The following is a 17,793-nucleotide window of genomic DNA, read 5'->3' on the forward strand; positions in this document are numbered from 1 at the left end:
ATGATCCCCACATGGGTTGTGATAATTAAAACTGTCCTCAGACATTGTCAAATGTCCTAAGAGGAAAAAGAGCCCACCGTTAAGAGATGCTGCTCTCTAATACAGTATTCACAAAGATTTTTTCTCACCAGAAGTAAGGAGAATGATTATTTGGTCCATGTAATTTATGTTAAATGTGCAAAACAGACCCAGTGATGGGGAAGTAATGAGAAATAATGGGATGTACCCATGTTCTAGAATGTCATCTGGCAATAGATAGTGAAAGTTAAATGACACATAATTAGCTTGGGCACTGTCACCGGAAAGGGACTGGGACAAAGGTGAGTCTACCTAAGTTCGATCTGGAATGTGTGGGTCCTTGACTTCATGCAGGACATGAGTGATTTTGAGAGTGCCTTCATTAAAGCTGGGGAAACTGAAATTAAGAAAGGGCTTACAATAGAAGAGGCAAGATCCCAGCAATAGGAGTGAGCCTAGGCAGAGCTGCCTTGGCCCTTTGGAAAGGGAGGGAGTTTAGACTAGCCTAGACATGACTGTGTTGGCCCTTTAGAAAGAAAGTCAAAAGGGCAGAAGAAGTGACCCAGCCGGGCTGCATGGACTCAGGAAAAACAAGCTACAGAGGCAAAAGTAGTGCCCTTTGAGAGAGCTTCAAGGGGTTAGTCCAGGACAAGCTGCTGCTGCCCACTGCTTTCCTGGTTGCAATTCTCCTGGGAACCTTTACTGCTTAGGAGAAAAAAAGCAAAGTTGCCCACCTGAGGAAAGAAGGAGTGGGGGGAGGAAGGGATGGTGTGCTCAAGGGAGAGAGAGTGCACTGGGTTCTTTGTCCTAAGAGTTTTTATCTGTTTTTTAAAGGTGGGGATTTTATGGGAGTTCTTAGGGGAGAATCTAAATAAAATATTCATTGACTTTCCAGGTGTGTCTTTTAATATGCTGATTCATCCAGAGGAGCATATAGAGGGTTCATGGTCATTCTCTGGTCAGTTTCACCTTCAAAGAATGTCACCAAAGAGGGACCAGATGAGACAGTGTTGCCCCACCAGGGTCTGGAATGTGTAAACCATTTGCTCCTGTGTCCTTGGCTAGGGAAGATAAAAGCTTGTGACTTATTATCTGGCTGTAAATTGCTCAGCCTCACAGCGGGTCTCAATCTGTGGGTCACGAACAATGAAAATACATCCTTCATATCAGATATTTACATTACGATTCATAACAGTAGCAAACTACAGTTATGAAGTAGTAATTAAAATAATCTTATGGTTGGGGGTCACCACAACATGAGGACTGTATTAAAGGGTTAGGAAGGTTGAGAACCACTGTAAACTATCTGTCTTAGTTTCCCCATTCCACTTGCCAAGGAATTTTTCTAGCTTCTTCTTATCCTGCCTCAGCAACAGTATATAAGACTATAAGATTCAATTAATTTATTCCAGAATTGTTTGCATCATACCGAAATAACAAAATAGTCCAAATGTATATCAAAAGGGAATTGGCAAATTAAGTTATAACCATACTATGAAATTATGTGTGCTTATTAAAAATGAAAGAGTCATTGTAACAAATGTATTAATATAATGAGCTTTAAAATGGATTTTAATCTTGGTTCTCAACTTGAAAAAAATATTTAAGTACTGTTTATTTCAGTTGTTTCTCAGTAAAATGCAAATGATACTAGTAACTACTAACAGAACTTTATTTATTTAATAAGTATTAAATAAATTAATGCATATAAAGCATTTATAAGATCACTTAGCATATAAAGAAGCAATAAATATCAAATATTATGTTATTTATCTACTAACCAGAAGTGATATACATGATATTTTGTGAATTGCAAATTGCAGCATAATATGTTCTATATTTGTATAACATTATTTTAAATCTTTCCTCTTTTTATTTAAAAATGCTGTGGAAAAGGTACATAAACTAAAGAATAGGAGGAGTAAGGTTCCTTTGTTTATCAATGTTTCTATATAACTTACAAGCTCATTTGTTCATGGAAAAACATTATATTTAAAATTTTAATCTCAATGCAGACATTTTTTAATCTTTATTGTTGAGAATATTACAGATGTCTCCCATTTTTTCCTCCATTGCCTCCCTCCATCCAGTTCCTGACACACCCCAGGCCTTCACCTCACTACTGTCTGTGTCCATAGATTATGCATATATGCAGATACTTTTTTGGTTAAACTCTGCTCACCCCCTCTCCTCCCCTCCCTTTGAGCTCCATCAGTCTGTTTGTTGCATGCTTCCATGCCTCTGGAACTATTATGTTCCTCTGTTTATTTTGTTCTTCAGATTCCACATATGAGTGAGATCATGTGATACTTGTCTTTCTCTGATCGGCTTGTTTTGCTTAGCATAATACTCTCCAGGCCCCTCCATGCTGTCTCAAAGGGTAAGAAATCTTTCTTTTTTTACAACTGCATAGTATTCCATTGTATAAATGTCCCATAGCTTTTTTATCCACTCACCTACTGATGGGCACTTGGGCTATTTCTTAGATATTGTAAATAGCACTGCTATGAACATAGGGGTGCATATATTCTTTCTGATTGGTGTTTCAGGGTTCTTAAGATATATTACTAAAAGTGGGATCACTATGAAATGTCAGTTTTGTTTTTAATTTGTTGAGGAAACTCCATACTATTCTCCATACTATTCTTCCACCAGCAATGTACCAGGGTTCCCATTTCTCCAAATCCTTGCCAATACTTGTTGATTTATTGATGGTAGCCAATGCAAAAGCAACCATTCCTCAAAATGCAAAGGGAACCCACTGTAGAGGAGAACATAATTATCAATGAGGCATAGGACAAGGTGTTAATTTCCAAAATATATAAAGACTCATACAACTCAACAAAAGGAAGACAAATAGTCTGATTTAAAATGGACAAAGGACATAAATAGACACTTCTCCAAAGAGGACGTACAGATGGCCAATAGTCATATGAAAAAAAGCTCAAAGTCACTAATCATCAGAAAGATGCAAAGACAATTTTTTTTAAAAGAGACAATTCTCTCTTTTGAAAATAAGGGAAAAGACTGTCCCTCCTTCCTCATAGAACATTTATCCTAGAAAACTTATAATGGTAATGCCTCTGCTTCTTTAAAATATATGTAAGCCTTTTAAAAGTTAAAGAGCCTTAGCTGGTATGGGTCAGTGAATAGAACGTCAGCCTGCTTACTTAAGTGCCCCAGGTTCAATTCCAGGCAAGGGCACATACCTGGGTTGCAGGCTCCGGGTGCGTGCGAAAGGCAACTAATCAAGGTGTCTCTCTCACATCAATGTTTCTTTCTCTGTATCTCTCCCCCTCCTTTCAATCTCTCTAAAAATAACGAAAAAATACACGTACATACATAAAATAAAAGTTAAAGAAACCTCTTGCCAACTTTCCAATCCAGGTTTGTATTTCTCAAGTATTGGGAGCCAACTCTTTGGAATGTAATTTCAAGCAGGAAGCACTGCTTCCTTCCAGTTTCTGGGTAGGAGGCAAAGTTTAGCAAAGGCCTTGACCCAAGTTGCAAACTACCTCTTGTCATCCAGGAATGAGAAGCTTAATTTTCATTTGGATAAAGTAAATTAGCTAACACAGATGGTCACTCTAACTACTTAGTGAATTTTAAATAACTATGTGTGACACCTGATGTGAAGTCCTCCTAATTGTTATTTTGAGAACATGCTTGCAATGGGCTATATCTGCCTGGGTGTATAAAGGGTTAGATTTCTTTCTGTCTTGGCAATTAGTGGATTTACTTTAAGGGGCATCACATTCTGGTCAATTATAAGACTGATCAATGACTGTTTTCCCTCTATTCCACTGTTGTAGACCTCCCTTGCTGTGTTGGGATGAGATTTTGAAAAACTCATGGCTTTAAGGAAATACATAAACCATTAAGAGTTATTTTAAGACTCTTATCTATTGTTTTATAATCATGATAAATGGATAAAATAAAACATTAAAATATTTTAAAAGTATTTCTAGAGATTTCAAGATAGAATGACTCAAAATTTAAGGCTCATCTTTTAATGGTTTAAACATATAATATATCACCATAGAATAACTTTTTGCTTAAATAAACTAGAAAAAGTATTGCAGGCACAAATAAATTTAAGAAAAATTAGTAAGAAATTCATTTAAATATTGTATTCTTTTTTTCTGAAAAAAATCTGTTTAAAATTAAGTTCAAATTAAACCTCTGACATGACTATATAAAACATACATATATCTTCACAGCTTCATTTTAAAGTAATTAGTATTTTTATTCACTTAGCTGGCATGCTGAGAAATAGCTTGTTGCTTCACTTGGGAAGTTTTCCAGGAACCAGACTAAGCACAGTGAACTTCATTTGCTGATAAAACAAATGTTACAAGGCAACATCTCTTTCCTACAAACAACAGACCTGTTGTGTTGCAAGCTTCTAGGTAGTGAACACATACAACGGGTTTTTTTATAGCACTTTTTATGGGATGCCCTGTTTTCCATGATTCAGGAAGTTTGTTTATATTATTACTGAACTTAAATTGTGAAATGAGTTATAAGCTATACTAGGAATGAGCAGGCATTGTTAATTGAAAATAATAAAAATATACATGTATGAATTGACATACAAAATATCACTAAACTTTATTCCCAATAACATTTTAAACTAGTTTTTGTTGCTATGTTCAGAAGTTATTGCATGGTTTAAAAAGTATGGTTCTCAAATGAGTACTTACATAGTTCTCTGGCTGTAATGCTGAGGTTGCACCAAGCATTCATCTCTCGGTCAAGGGGGTAAGTTGTGATGATGGTGCCATTGTCATCAATGTGGAATGTGTTGCTTTTGGTAATAGAATACCTGAACCAAAAAAAAGTTCCTCAATTTTATTTACTCTGTATAACAGTGGTACATAACACCTCTTTAAAAGCAACAAGACAAATTGTTAAGTGCGTGTCCACATAGATAATTAAATTCAGACCAATTTCAGAAAGGTGTATTTATATATTTAAGATCCAACTCAGAGGAAATTGGGGGGGAAAAGACTAAAACACTTAAATTGATGTATGCTCAATCTAAACTCACACTCATTTCTAAGAGAGAATTTTAATAAATGAGTAACTTGTTTAAAACGAAATGGCAAATTGCATTTATAAAGAGAAAGAAGAGAAATACAAATAAATGGGGATAAAATTAATTTTTGTGAACCTCTTTTTTAAGATTTAAAGCAAGATAAAACATATTCTCAGCCTAGACTGTTCTGAGTCTCTTTCCAACACCACATAATTGCTTGTTAAATCTGAGCATCACATTATAATTACTTGATAGCTGACCTATGGGAAATTGCTTGTTTTTGTTTGCTGAAATAAAACAATTTAATAATATTTAATAAATAAAGCATATATATAGGGATGGGCAAAAGTAGATTGATGGTTGTCCATATGGAAAGTAATACAATACTTAATAAATTATAATAAAAGAATAAACTTTTGCATATTCACAACTGTAAATCAACTTTTAAAATTCATGATATGATAAAAGTGGCATATCAAATCTCTGTGGAAAGTTAAACTAGGTTTTTAATAATAAATGGTGCTGGTATTATAGGAATAGCCATTAGAAAGTGATAAACTTAGATCCATACCTTCAGCCTTCCATTAGAATAAAGTTCAAAGGATACCCAGGAATCCTATACCCAGATTACAACATTTTTGGACTTGTCTGCCTTCCCTTATGATTAGTGTCAGATTATAGTTTGGCAGGAATACCACACAAGTGAGATAATCTCTCTCTCTCTCTCTCTCTCTCTATATATATATATATATAGAGAGAGAGAGATATACAGATATACAGATATATACATATATACATATATACATACATACATACATACATACATACATATATACATATATACATATAGATAGGTATAGATATCCCAGGAGTAAGGTTAGTAGATCTAATGTGCTATTAGATCATACATAGAAAGAAGACAGATCATAAAATTCTCTCATGCAAAAGCCTGGAAATTGATCTCCAAATCCACAATGAAAGAAATCTTTGAAGTACTCAGAAAAAGTTTACCTGCCTGCAAATGATTAATAATAAAAATTAAAAAAGAGTAATGACTAGGGTTTGGTGATGGCTTCTCATTGCACAGATATTCCAGATGACTCTGATGAAACATCAATGAGGTTTGCCAAAAATCATGTGGCAAAAGATCAGCAAATTTTAATCTTGAATTGATAGGTCTCTAAAAATATCAATGATTTTTAGCTTGGTGTTCCAGGAAGAATTAGAATCGGAATTACAGAGAACTAAGCTTTAGAGGAATTCAGTTTTAACTCTACTCACTTTTAAACCTTTATAATCAATTTACTTACAGACCCACAGATGGTCACATTTCCTACTTAAGAGATTTGTTGACTAATGAAACATTAGTTTAACAGTTAATATGTTGTTTTAAACATCTAAAATATCCTTTTCTACAATACACCATTTGAAATAAAACCAATCAAATGTTAGAGATTATTTCCAAATTAAAGTTTTTAAAAATTATGATCCTGAGTCAACATTAACATTTTAAGGAACAATCAATAAACACATTTAAGAAAGAGCACATGTTCTGCAATCTATATATATAAAAGGCTAATATGCAAAGTGTCCCCTCGGGAGTTCGACTGGGAGACCAGAAATTCGATTGCTCACTGTGACATGTGCTGACCACCAGGGGCTAGCGCGAAATGAAGGAAGGCCCTGGCTGGCAGCCGGAAGGCCCCAATCAGCCCTGATCTCTGGCCAGGCCTAGGGACCCTACCTATGCATGAATCTCGTGCACTGGGCCTCTAATATATTTCATAAAAAGCCTGGGCTAAAAAGCTTAAACAGTAGAGTTTTGATGCTTAGAAAATTAATCTTTGGTTCACTTCAAATGTCCTTTCATGGACTCTTCATTCTAATATATACAATGAGATACAACTCAGCCATAAGACTAGATTAAATACTGTCATTTGCAAAAGCATGAAAGAATCTAGAGAATATCATGCTAAGCAAAATAAGTCAGACAGAAAAAAAATAAAAAACACATGATTTAACTCATATATAGGATATAAAACTGAAAGCAACAAATGCACAAACAAGAAAAACAAACAAAACTCATAGACACAGACAACAGTATGATGGTCACCAGAGAGAAGAGGGAATGGGGGAAGCAAAGAGTAAAGGGGGGTATAATGTGACAGAAGATTGGGTGGTGGGCATACAATGCAATATGAAGATTATGTATCATAGAAACGTACACTTGAAACCTATATAATATTATTAACCAACATCACACTAATAAATTTATTTTTACAAAGCTAAATGATTAAAATCTGACTGTGCAATGTTTTCTCATTGTTAATGGCTCTTTAAGGCATGATATAAACAAATGATTCTTCCAGGCTTTCTCCTCCAGATGCCTTTATATCTTGTTCTTAATGTTTGTGCGATTACAAAAGTTCTATCCCCACTTCACAGAAGAAACTGAGACATGTGAAAGCCAAGTCTCTATACATTTAACTTTGTTTTCATGATATATTTTGAACATTTGCTAAACCACATAGAAAAAACAACATTTGTGAAAGCAATATATGAAAAGCAATCTTATTTATAAGATACTTAGAAATCTTCGTCTAGAAAAGGCATTGAAAGATATTTTTAATAGGTGCTCACAAACTATTTTTAAAGGTAATTAATTTTGATGTAAAAATAACAATTGTTACTAAATATATATTGTAGAAAATAAGGTAAATAACCACCAGAAGTGATACTATAAAATACATTACCTCTGTAATAGGGTGTGTCTCATATATGCCTAACATTTTCACTAGTAGTAAACACACAACTCTAATAATTTTGTATTATCTTTTAAAATCATGCCATTGTTTTTTATCGACGTTCACAGTCATTGTAAATCATTCATCATTCATTGCCTTATTTGCATCACTAAAATTCAATATTTAAATTGTTTTCAACAAGTTTCTGTAAATTATAACATAATGAAGAACTTAATAATTAAAGCATTTTTTAAAAAATTAGTCTTAAGTATTCTAAGGGAGAACAATAAATAGGTTAATATATCTACTACTTTAAAATCTAAACAATTGATATACTGGGTTATAATTATATATATAACATATATATATATATATATATATATATATATATATATATATATATATATAAAAGGCTAAGCAACTGGCCGACTGGCCAACCGACCGGTAGGTATGATGCGCACTGACCAGTAGGGGGCATACACTCAATGCAGGAGCTGCCAAGTGACAGCAACTTTGCAGAGTGCCCTCTTGCACTTCGGGACCCCTTGGGGGATGTCAGACTGCTGGTTTCAGCCCAATCCCCACAGGCCAGGCTGAGGGACCCCACCTGCTGGAGGGACCCCGCTCACTCAGATGCCTTTGGAGCCCCAGTGCCACCCCAGGTGCAGCTGGCTGGGGAACGACCATGGGAGGTTGGCTCCAGGGCGTGTCTGGCCCTGCTCACCCAGTCAGGCCCCACCGGCCACCTTCTAATTAATTTCCTTTCAATGGGCATGAATCTGTGCACTAGGCCTCTAATAGAAATATTTTTCCTAAAATTACTATAACTAAATAGGAACGATATCTACAAATTAGGAGATGGTTTTTATTAGTAATTACTGTGGAAAACTGTGAGCATTGCTCTGTCTCACAAATGCAAAGAGGTTCCTTCTCCTCTCTGTAGCCTCCCCCACACTCCAAAACACATAGCAGAGCCAGCATTGTCATACATACAGGGAAGTTTGTAGAATTTTCTGAATGTGGAAAATAGATAATTAAGGGAACATGTAACAGATTTTGCTTTTATATCTAACCAGGCCTATGATTTGAATACTGAAAAAAGTAAAGAAGAAAATTGAGTACATGAATGTAACAGACTAGTTTAATAGTGGCAAGTACAGTTTAAATGTAACACAGATATTTATTTCTAACCAATTAGACTTAATTTTTATTCCTTTAAGTGGTATCCTATAAAAAGCTTTGTACATTTTTTTAAAAATATATCTTTATTTATTTCAGAGAGGAAGGGAGAGGGAAAGAGAGATAGAAACATCACTGATGCACTGATGAGAGAGAATCATTGATTGGCTGCCTTCTGCACGTCCCCTACTAAGGATCAAGCCCGCAACCTAGGCATGTGCCCTTGACCAGAATCGAACTTGGGACCCTTCAGTCCCCAGGCTGATGCTCTATCCACTGAGCCAAACCAGCTAGGGGACTTTCTACATTTTTGAATATTATTTTATTTAAATAATATTTAAATACACCACATTTGGATCAACTTTGTTTCTTCTTTGCTAGGGCACCATCACCTCCTTACCCCACTTAATGGAGTTGGTTGCATCCAATTTTAGATGGTGACTGCCTATTTCTTGCATGTTTGCAATTACTTATTTTACTGCTTTTTAACCAATAATGAGGTCACCTATTATAAATTGTCTAAATTGTTGCTAAATTTGATAAGTACTATGCAGAGAAATATAGACATATCCTTGTTACATTCACATCTTATATTTAAGCCAATCTGTGTTCATTCATTCATTACTGCAAAGTTGGCCTTCCAGACATACCTGACAGGACTTCTGTTGTCATCTGGATCTATGGCAGAGACCACGCCCACCGATGATCCCTGTGGGCTTCCTTCAAAGATCTCAAATATGTAATACGGAAGGAGGAAGACAGGAGGTTCATCTTCATCTTCCACCAGGACCCTAATAAAAGTGGTGGAAGCCACAGTGTGATACTTCTTGAGCTGCTCATCAACATGGCGGTTTTTAACTTTTGCTCTAATTTTATAGTAGGTCTGTTGCTCATAATCCACTTTCTACAAAGAAATACAGTGTACATAAAAAAAATGGCTTCAGTAACCCACCACATTACTTAGCAAAAGCAAGTTTCTGTTGTTACATTATCTCAGTTATAGTTAGGTTTTACTTTTTCACTCCCTTAGATTCTTCTTTTTTTAATTTTTCCTTTTTATTAAATTTATTGGGGTGACATTGATTAATAAGATTATGTAGGTTTTATGATTCATGATCTGCATATTGGTTTTACTTTTTATCTACTGGATACCTCTGATATTATTATTAAGTAGTGGCAAAGCAATCTCCTACTTGTACTTTATTATTTTTATCTATTACAAAATGTTTTGGGATAAAAACTATATTTTTTAAATTTAGGTTAAAATTACACTTTTCTGGGCAAAAGTATCTTATAAAATTAAGAATTAATTTCCTGTATTTTAAGGTCTTTTCAAAAGGTTTGTCCTCTATTTGAAATATGTTTTACATATAAATAGAAGCTCTGTAATAAGTAAATCTCATCTCTAAATACCTTTTCTTTCTAAATCATAAAGCACAGGTTATCATTTCAATTACTTAATAAAGCAAAACTAACTGCTTATACAAAATAATCATGTGTTTTTCTGATTTGATTTTGCATTATTCTGCAAAGCAAATAATTTTAATATATCTACCTTTTTCAATATAACAATTCCTTCTTGGGTCTCGTTATTAGTAATGATGTCGAATGTTTGTGATTCATCATTTTCAATGCTGTAATCCATTTCTGCATTCTTTCCTATGTCCCTATCATGTGCCATGATTGTTCCTACAGAAGTACCAATGGGTGCAGATTCGGAGACATTCATGCGGTATAAGCCTTCAAAAACAAAATTCAAGATACTTTGTATTAACATAAGACTCTTCCAATTGTAGAAAATCCCATGAACACTTTTCCACCTTTCATTTTTATAATCTGAACATTTCCTTAATAATATAATTGAGCATCTATTATTGTCCCTTAAATATATCTTAGGAAGTTCTATTACCAGTACATATAACTTTCAAATTTCTATTCATATAAATACATTCTCAATATTCATGGATTTATTTTTTATTGTACCCTTCAACCATCCCAAATTAAATTTGATAAAAAGAGCTTTTCAATTTCACTAAAGCATTCTGATACCTAAAGTTACCAATAAATGTAAGCATGAATTAAAGATGGGAGAGACTAAAAGAAAATAGTTGAGTTCTAAGTATGATGGTTTGATTTGAAGATGTTGAGCCTAGATTCCATTAAACATAGTGGAAGTGAAAAAGAAAGTTGGATCCTTAAAATTTGGAAAGTGGATATAGTGGAAAATCTGTGTTTAAATTAGATGACCCTACTGCTTTAGCCATAACAAAATAATGACAATTGTACCTGAAATGCAGAGATAATAAATAGAAATAACTGAGCTCCTTTCCTTATTTGGCAGAAGAATCTTGTATAAAACTGGAAACGAACTAGCAATTCATATATTATTATTTGTAATATATTCTTAAATGTAGGAAATAATCATATATGTTCATATTCTAAAGATTGAAACTTCTTAGAATTTAAAAAAAATAACCATGCAATGTAATTTTCTTTAAAGGGACTCTTGATCTTCTTAGAAGCATAAAGCAAGTCACTTCACACGTCACCTTGTAATACGTTCCTTTATTTTTTAAGCGACAGGAATGTTACTTAAAAGTTGCTAATATTTTACTGTGTAAGGAAATAACAGTTTAACTAAACTGCAGTTTTTATTTCATTGTGGGAAAATGAAAAGAATTGCTTATTTGATTGCACAAATTAAAAATTGCCAACAAATTAATCTGGAGAACAGAGTGACACTGCACTAAACCTGAAAGCGTATGCTTTAAACAATTTGATAATTCAACACTTTGTGCTGTTTTCCATACTTTCAAAAAATATTTTGGACAAAAAATGCTTATAAGAAGTGCAATGGATGGCAATAAAGAAAAGTAGCTTGTACAAGAGTAAGGAGGCCAGCATGCTTCTTTTTTGTAAGAATAGTCAATACATACATTTTCAAATAATTATGGTGTGGGACGGGAATAGGGAAATCATTTTGTAGAATGAGGTAACTTTATGGTATTAGTTATTAGTTACTAAACTATCATTGCGCATTAGGATTCTGGGTAACTAACAGGATTCAAAATGAGTATTTCAGTTTTTTTTTTAATAACTGATAAATATTGGTTCAAAAAACTAAAAAAAGCAGCTGAAGTTTGGAAGACTTCTCACCATGCTTCATTGAGAGCTCTCTTCCTTCTAGTCTTAAACTAGCTTTTTCACCTTTATATGAATAAAATGTAGACCAGATTTATTCAATGAATTCAGCTACCATTTCTCTATATGTATTATATGCCAATTATTTTATAAAGTTCTCAGCATTTCAGATTTACTTAGACATTATCTTCTTGCCTTTAGGGCATATTCATGTTGTGGAGAGAGTCACAACACGATACAATTCATAATGAGGAGATGAAGGTCACAAACTGCTACTCCATTGCCTACCTTCCACCTGAAGAGGAGCTTTTTATTGACTCATAAGATGTAGCACAAAGGGTGAAAAGTTGCAATGATGTAGGATGGATAAATTTTAAAAATCTAGAAATGAGTTTTAGAAATGTAGATCATGGTGATTATACTGTATTTGGTAACAGAAATTTTCTAAGAGAGTATATATCTCTCAGTTTCTTTCCACACACACACACGCACACACACACACACACACACACACACACACACACATCCACGGTGTGTGGAGATGGACAGGTTAGTTCGACTGCAGTAATGATTTCACTACGTATATATCAAAACATCATGTTGTACACCCCGAATATGTATAATTTCTATTTAAAAGAAAACGCAGTAGCTACATTTTAAAATTGGATGATAGCACAGAAATAAAAATTCAGAATTCTAATATTTTTCAAAAGTTCAAAAAATCGGTTAACCCTGGACCTGACACAAATTGGCTACACTGAGTAGTGTCTGCATCATTTAGGACTGTGTGTGTGTGTGTGTGTGTGTGTGTGTGATCTACTTTCTTTGCTTCATGCTTATCGAATTTTCCTTCTATCATGATAATTTCTCATGATTTATGGAAATGCTTGCAAATTTATTTCTGTAGCTAAGAAAGTATTCCCTGAAAAAGAAACTCCTTAGAAAATAAGTTCCTCCTAGGAATGTCATAAGAATTTCTTTCTGAAGCACACCATGTGATTTAACTTGTACTTACTACTTAATTCTCAGATCAGATGTGACCTTTTCTTGCTACAAAAATAAAAAAATAGATATACTCATTTTATTTTTTTATTTTTTTTTCCAAAACCAGTGCAGCTTTATTGGCTCAGGCGATGGACATTATCATTGTCTGGCCTGCCCTGTGCTTCCTGCCAAACCGATATACTAATTTTAAATCATTCCTGGTAGTAGGTAGGAGAATGATGCCCAAATTTATTTGTGTCATAATACCCTCAAAAACATGCAATAGGGAATTAAGGTTTTAGATGGAATTTATATTGAATTGTGGACATAATCTTGGTTTATCCAAGTGGTCCCAATGTACTCACATGTGTCCTTAAAAGTGGAAGAAGAAATAAAAGTGTGGGTCAGAGTGACGGCAGTGAGAGAAGGATATGACACCCTTTGGTGCTTCTGAGATCTGTGGCCATGCACAAAATCCAGAAAGAGGCCTCTAGGAGCTAAGCATGTCCTTTAGTTGACAGCCATTAAAGAAACAGAGACTTTTATCCTACAAACACAATAACTGAATTCTAGGAACACCCAAACGCAAGGAAATAGGTTCTGCCCTAGAGCCCACAGAAAGGATGGCAGCCCTGCAGACATTATTTTGCATGATCCTACTTGGCCTGCTGACATGCTTATTAGACATCTTTAAGATAGTAAGTCAGTGTTAAGACATGAAGTTTGTGGTGATTGGTTAGAGAAGCAATTGAAAAATAATACATTACTCATTCCTTTGTATTTTACTTCACGCTAATGAAAATAGGCATGTCTTAGAACAATTAAATTTCTTTTATATCATTGTAGTGCTGTAGAAGTGCTTTTAGAATACACACTAACACCTGCATATATTCAACATACTTATAATTACGGTATAATAAAAACTCAAGATGCTTTCTACTTACCTTTTTTAAATGTAGGGATGTTGTCATTAATATCAGAAAGTGTAATTAATACACTCGTTGTTCCAGACAGTGCTCCGGGCAGACCAATCCTGTCTTTGGCTTGAACAATTACCCAATATGAATCTTGCAGCTCTCTATCTGTTTTAGAAGATGTTCTTATAACTCCTTTAAAAGTTTGATAAACTCCAATTATTATTTTATTATTACCCATGATATATTCCTAGTTAATTTCAAGAATTCAACCATATTATCATTCTTTTGACACATTTTGAACTACTACAATGTGCCAGACACTGCTCTAGATAAAATAATAACAATAATACAAAATTAAACAACAATTCTACCTGGACTTTCATGGGCCATCACAATATTAAGGACAGTAGTAGACCCTTAATAAAATCCCATTGTATGATAACCCACAGGTAGAGAAGAAGACTGTATTATTTTTACCTCAATCTATTTTCTACTATCTTCTCTAACATAATGTTAGTGTGCTACAATTAACTTTTCCTCTTAACTTGGAATAAGTTAGGTTATTATGGGTAAATGTGTAAATTACAATACCAAATGTATGTAAAAATATTGTGCACCTGTGATGTCTATTTTGAGTCATGTTGAATAAAGAAAGATTGGTTTCTGACACTATTATTCATAATCTACCAATAGAGATGAACACACGCACAGATATTTGAACTCAAGATGAACCATGATGAATATGTTGATACATGTCCACTATCTATGAAGTCATTTAGTGAAAAAAATCATCACTGAATAAAACAGAAAAAATGTCAGCAGTTTACAGGACAGGGGAATGCAGTCCTAAAGATTTGGGGAACACGTGAAAAAATACAGGAAAGGTAATGGTCAATCCTCAAATGTGTCTGGAAAAAGGAATGCATTAAAAATTTGTGATACCAGGTTGTGTGTGTGTGTGTGTGTGTTTTAAAGAAAGATAAAATAGCTACATTGTGAGAGGATTTAACTGTGGATAGAGTATTCCACAGTTATAATCTATTATGTGAGTCAGTATGAAAACCATTGAATATATTAAATAGATGCTGCTAGTATCTACCTATATGTAACTCAAGAGAGAATTGTTTTATATCAGCAAAGGAGAATAGTATTTGAGCTTCTGATATATCCAAAGATGTAGAGATCAGTACATCAGTGAGTGAGAGGAACATAGAGGCCTTCACTCCCCATGTGGGGAGCTTCCATGAACTTTGCCTATTTTATTTTCAACTTTTCTTCTCACCTTCAGACTGAAGAAAGGATATATATTCCCAGAGCCTCTTATACACACTGAAATTTACAGTTTCATGTTTTTTGGCTCTCATCTGTCTCGCTGCCCATTCCACCTCTCCTCCTTAACTAACTTGCTCAATATATTTTTAGAAAATAGTGAGAATTGGGAACAAAGACAGTGCTTAAAATGGTCAAGAAGCCCCAATATGACCCAGCACATGTCTGTTCTTCAGGTACCTCATTTTCTACTCTCCTGCTCTGTGCTTTTCTACATTGGCTCTGGTCTAAGAGCTTCAACACTCTCCCATCTCAGGAATGTCTCTTAGATTCCATAACCTGAAATGCCCTTCCATGCCCTTCACCTACAGGCTCAGCTCTGCATTCTGGTTTCAGGGTATTCTGTCTTGACCATCCAATATAAAGTAGTCCTCACTTTCTTTCTCTTACTGGATCTTGTTTGTTTCAGTTAATAATAATATTCACAAACTGAGTGTATGTATTCATGAGTATTCAACATGTTTAATATATATTTGTAAGTTCCAAGAAAGGAATTCATGTTCTTTTTATAATTATTTAAGGGTGTAATATTATAAATATTCAGTATATTGCATAATGCCTGTTAACATAATTCACCCCTTTCAAACAAGATTGTGTGAGGGAATTAAAACCTAATGTCTTAAGTAATCCACTGCAAGTATTAAAATAGCTGTTGTCCTGTGCATCCTGAATAATAGAAGCTAGGTATCATCCTTGATAGAATTAAAAATAGAGTCACTCAAGTCATATTTTTCTGAATCTGATTCTCTCAAGAAACTCTAATTGAGAAAGAAAGGCTGAGACGTTTAATATTTGCTAATTGAGCGAATTGATAAGAAATGTTTAAAGGTCCAATAGAATGCTCTAATTCGTTTAAGCTTTTCATGTTACCAAAATGAAAATAATAATTTGCCTCTTAAAAAAATATAGTATTTTCCTTCTTTTGAAATTTGCCACATTCTTGGCAGTTAGCTACAAACTTGTTTGTTTTATTTTTGTTTCTTTATTTTCCATGTTTAGAGACTATAAGCTCTTAAAGGCAGGATTCATATGGGCTTAATCTTTGTTTTGGATATGGCAATCAATATTTTTAAAATGAATTAGTGTCATAGAACTCTTATGCACTTAATTGACATATTTAAAAGAACAGAAAAATGTCCTATTTATTTTATAAAGTATTCAATTGATTAATGGAAATTGGAAAAGCAATTTTTTTAAATATATTTTTTATTGATTTTTTACAGAGAGGAAGGGAGAGAGATAGAGAGTTAGAAACATCGATGAGAGAGAAACATCCATCAGCTGCCTCCTGCACATCTCCCACTGGGGATGTGCCCGCAACCCAAGTACATGCCCTTGACCGGAATCGAACCTGGGACCCTTCAGTCCGCAGGCCGACGCTCTATCCACCGAGCCAAACCGGTTTCGGCTGGAAAAGCAATTTTTATACTTAAATTTTTAAATATAAATAAAAATACATAAAATGCAGAAATACATCTTTGAAAGCAAATGCCTTATATCAGTTCCTACATCCAGCTGTAAATTCATGCTTAATATTAGTCATTCTGGTTGGGTTTTTGGTGTATCTCACTGTGGTTTTCATTTGCATTTCCATAAAGATTAACGAGGTGAGCATTTACACTAATAGATAAATATGTAAATTGACCATGCCTCCGCGATGCCCCACAGCCAATCAGGAGGGAATATGCAAATTAGCAGGACAAAGATGGCAGCAGCCACGGAGCCAGCCAGAGCAGGCAGGAGGCTTGGGTCACCCCCAACAACAGAGGAAGCCAAGTTTCCCGCCCATCTGGGCTGGCTGCCAAAAGGACGGTCCTGTGGACAGTGGCCACAGAGCAGGCTGGAGACAGTGGCAGGTTTGGATCGCCACCAGCAATGGAGGAAAGCTTGGCTTCCTCCGTCGCCAAGGGCAACCCAAGCTTCCTGCCTGCCCTGGATGGCTGCTGAAGGAGGGGCCTGTGGGCGGTGGCCACAGAGCTGGCCTGAGCTGCAAGAGGCTTGGGTTGCCCAAGCCGGCCACAGAGGGAGGGGCCTATAAAAGACTCTCAGCCCTTCACCCAGGGTGTGCGGGTCCTCCTGGGGCATGGCCAGCCTGAAAACGGCCCTCAGCTCCTTATCCAGGCTGGCCAAACCCCCATGGGGTGAGGGTCCCTGCTGGGGGATGTGGCCAGCCTGCAAACAGCCATCAGCCCCTCACACAGGCCGGCCATGCCCCACCAGTGTGAACCCTCACCCCATGGGGGCATGGCTGGCCTGAAAACTGTCCCAGCCCCTGGCCCAGGCTGCCCCACCCCCCAAGGGAAAGATAGATCCATGCTTTCAATGATCAGCAGGGCCGGGGTAAAAATAGGCTGCACAATGTAGCAGGAGTGCCTGCTGAGCCGGGAGAGCACCAGACCTGGCTAGGCCCCGATGTCTGGTTCCGTGAGTTGATAGAAGGAGC

At 35.4% G+C, this 17,793-nt stretch overlaps 1 protein-coding gene across 1 annotated transcript in view; it reads right to left on the reverse strand.

Moving 5' to 3' along the window:
* CDH19 (cadherin 19) overlaps nucleotides 1-17,793 on the reverse strand; it is a 53,125-nt gene that overhangs the window by 7,303 nt on the left and 28,029 nt on the right. Inside the window, exons 5-8 of the mRNA XM_006087181.3 lie at nucleotides 14,049-14,213; nucleotides 10,535-10,719; nucleotides 9,630-9,883; nucleotides 4,722-4,843 (exon numbers count right to left, since the gene is read on the reverse strand). Of these exons, the coding sequence (XP_006087243.2) occupies nucleotides 4,722-4,843; nucleotides 9,630-9,883; nucleotides 10,535-10,719; nucleotides 14,049-14,213 (726 nt within the window). The remainder of the gene's footprint in view (nucleotides 1-4,721; nucleotides 4,844-9,629; nucleotides 9,884-10,534; nucleotides 10,720-14,048; nucleotides 14,214-17,793) is intronic.

This window comes from Myotis lucifugus, unplaced genomic scaffold (genome assembly GCF_000147115.1).
Source record: "Myotis lucifugus unplaced genomic scaffold, Myoluc2.0 scaffold_36, whole genome shotgun sequence".
In the NCBI taxonomy this organism is placed as follows: Eukaryota; Metazoa; Chordata; class Mammalia; order Chiroptera; family Vespertilionidae; genus Myotis; species Myotis lucifugus.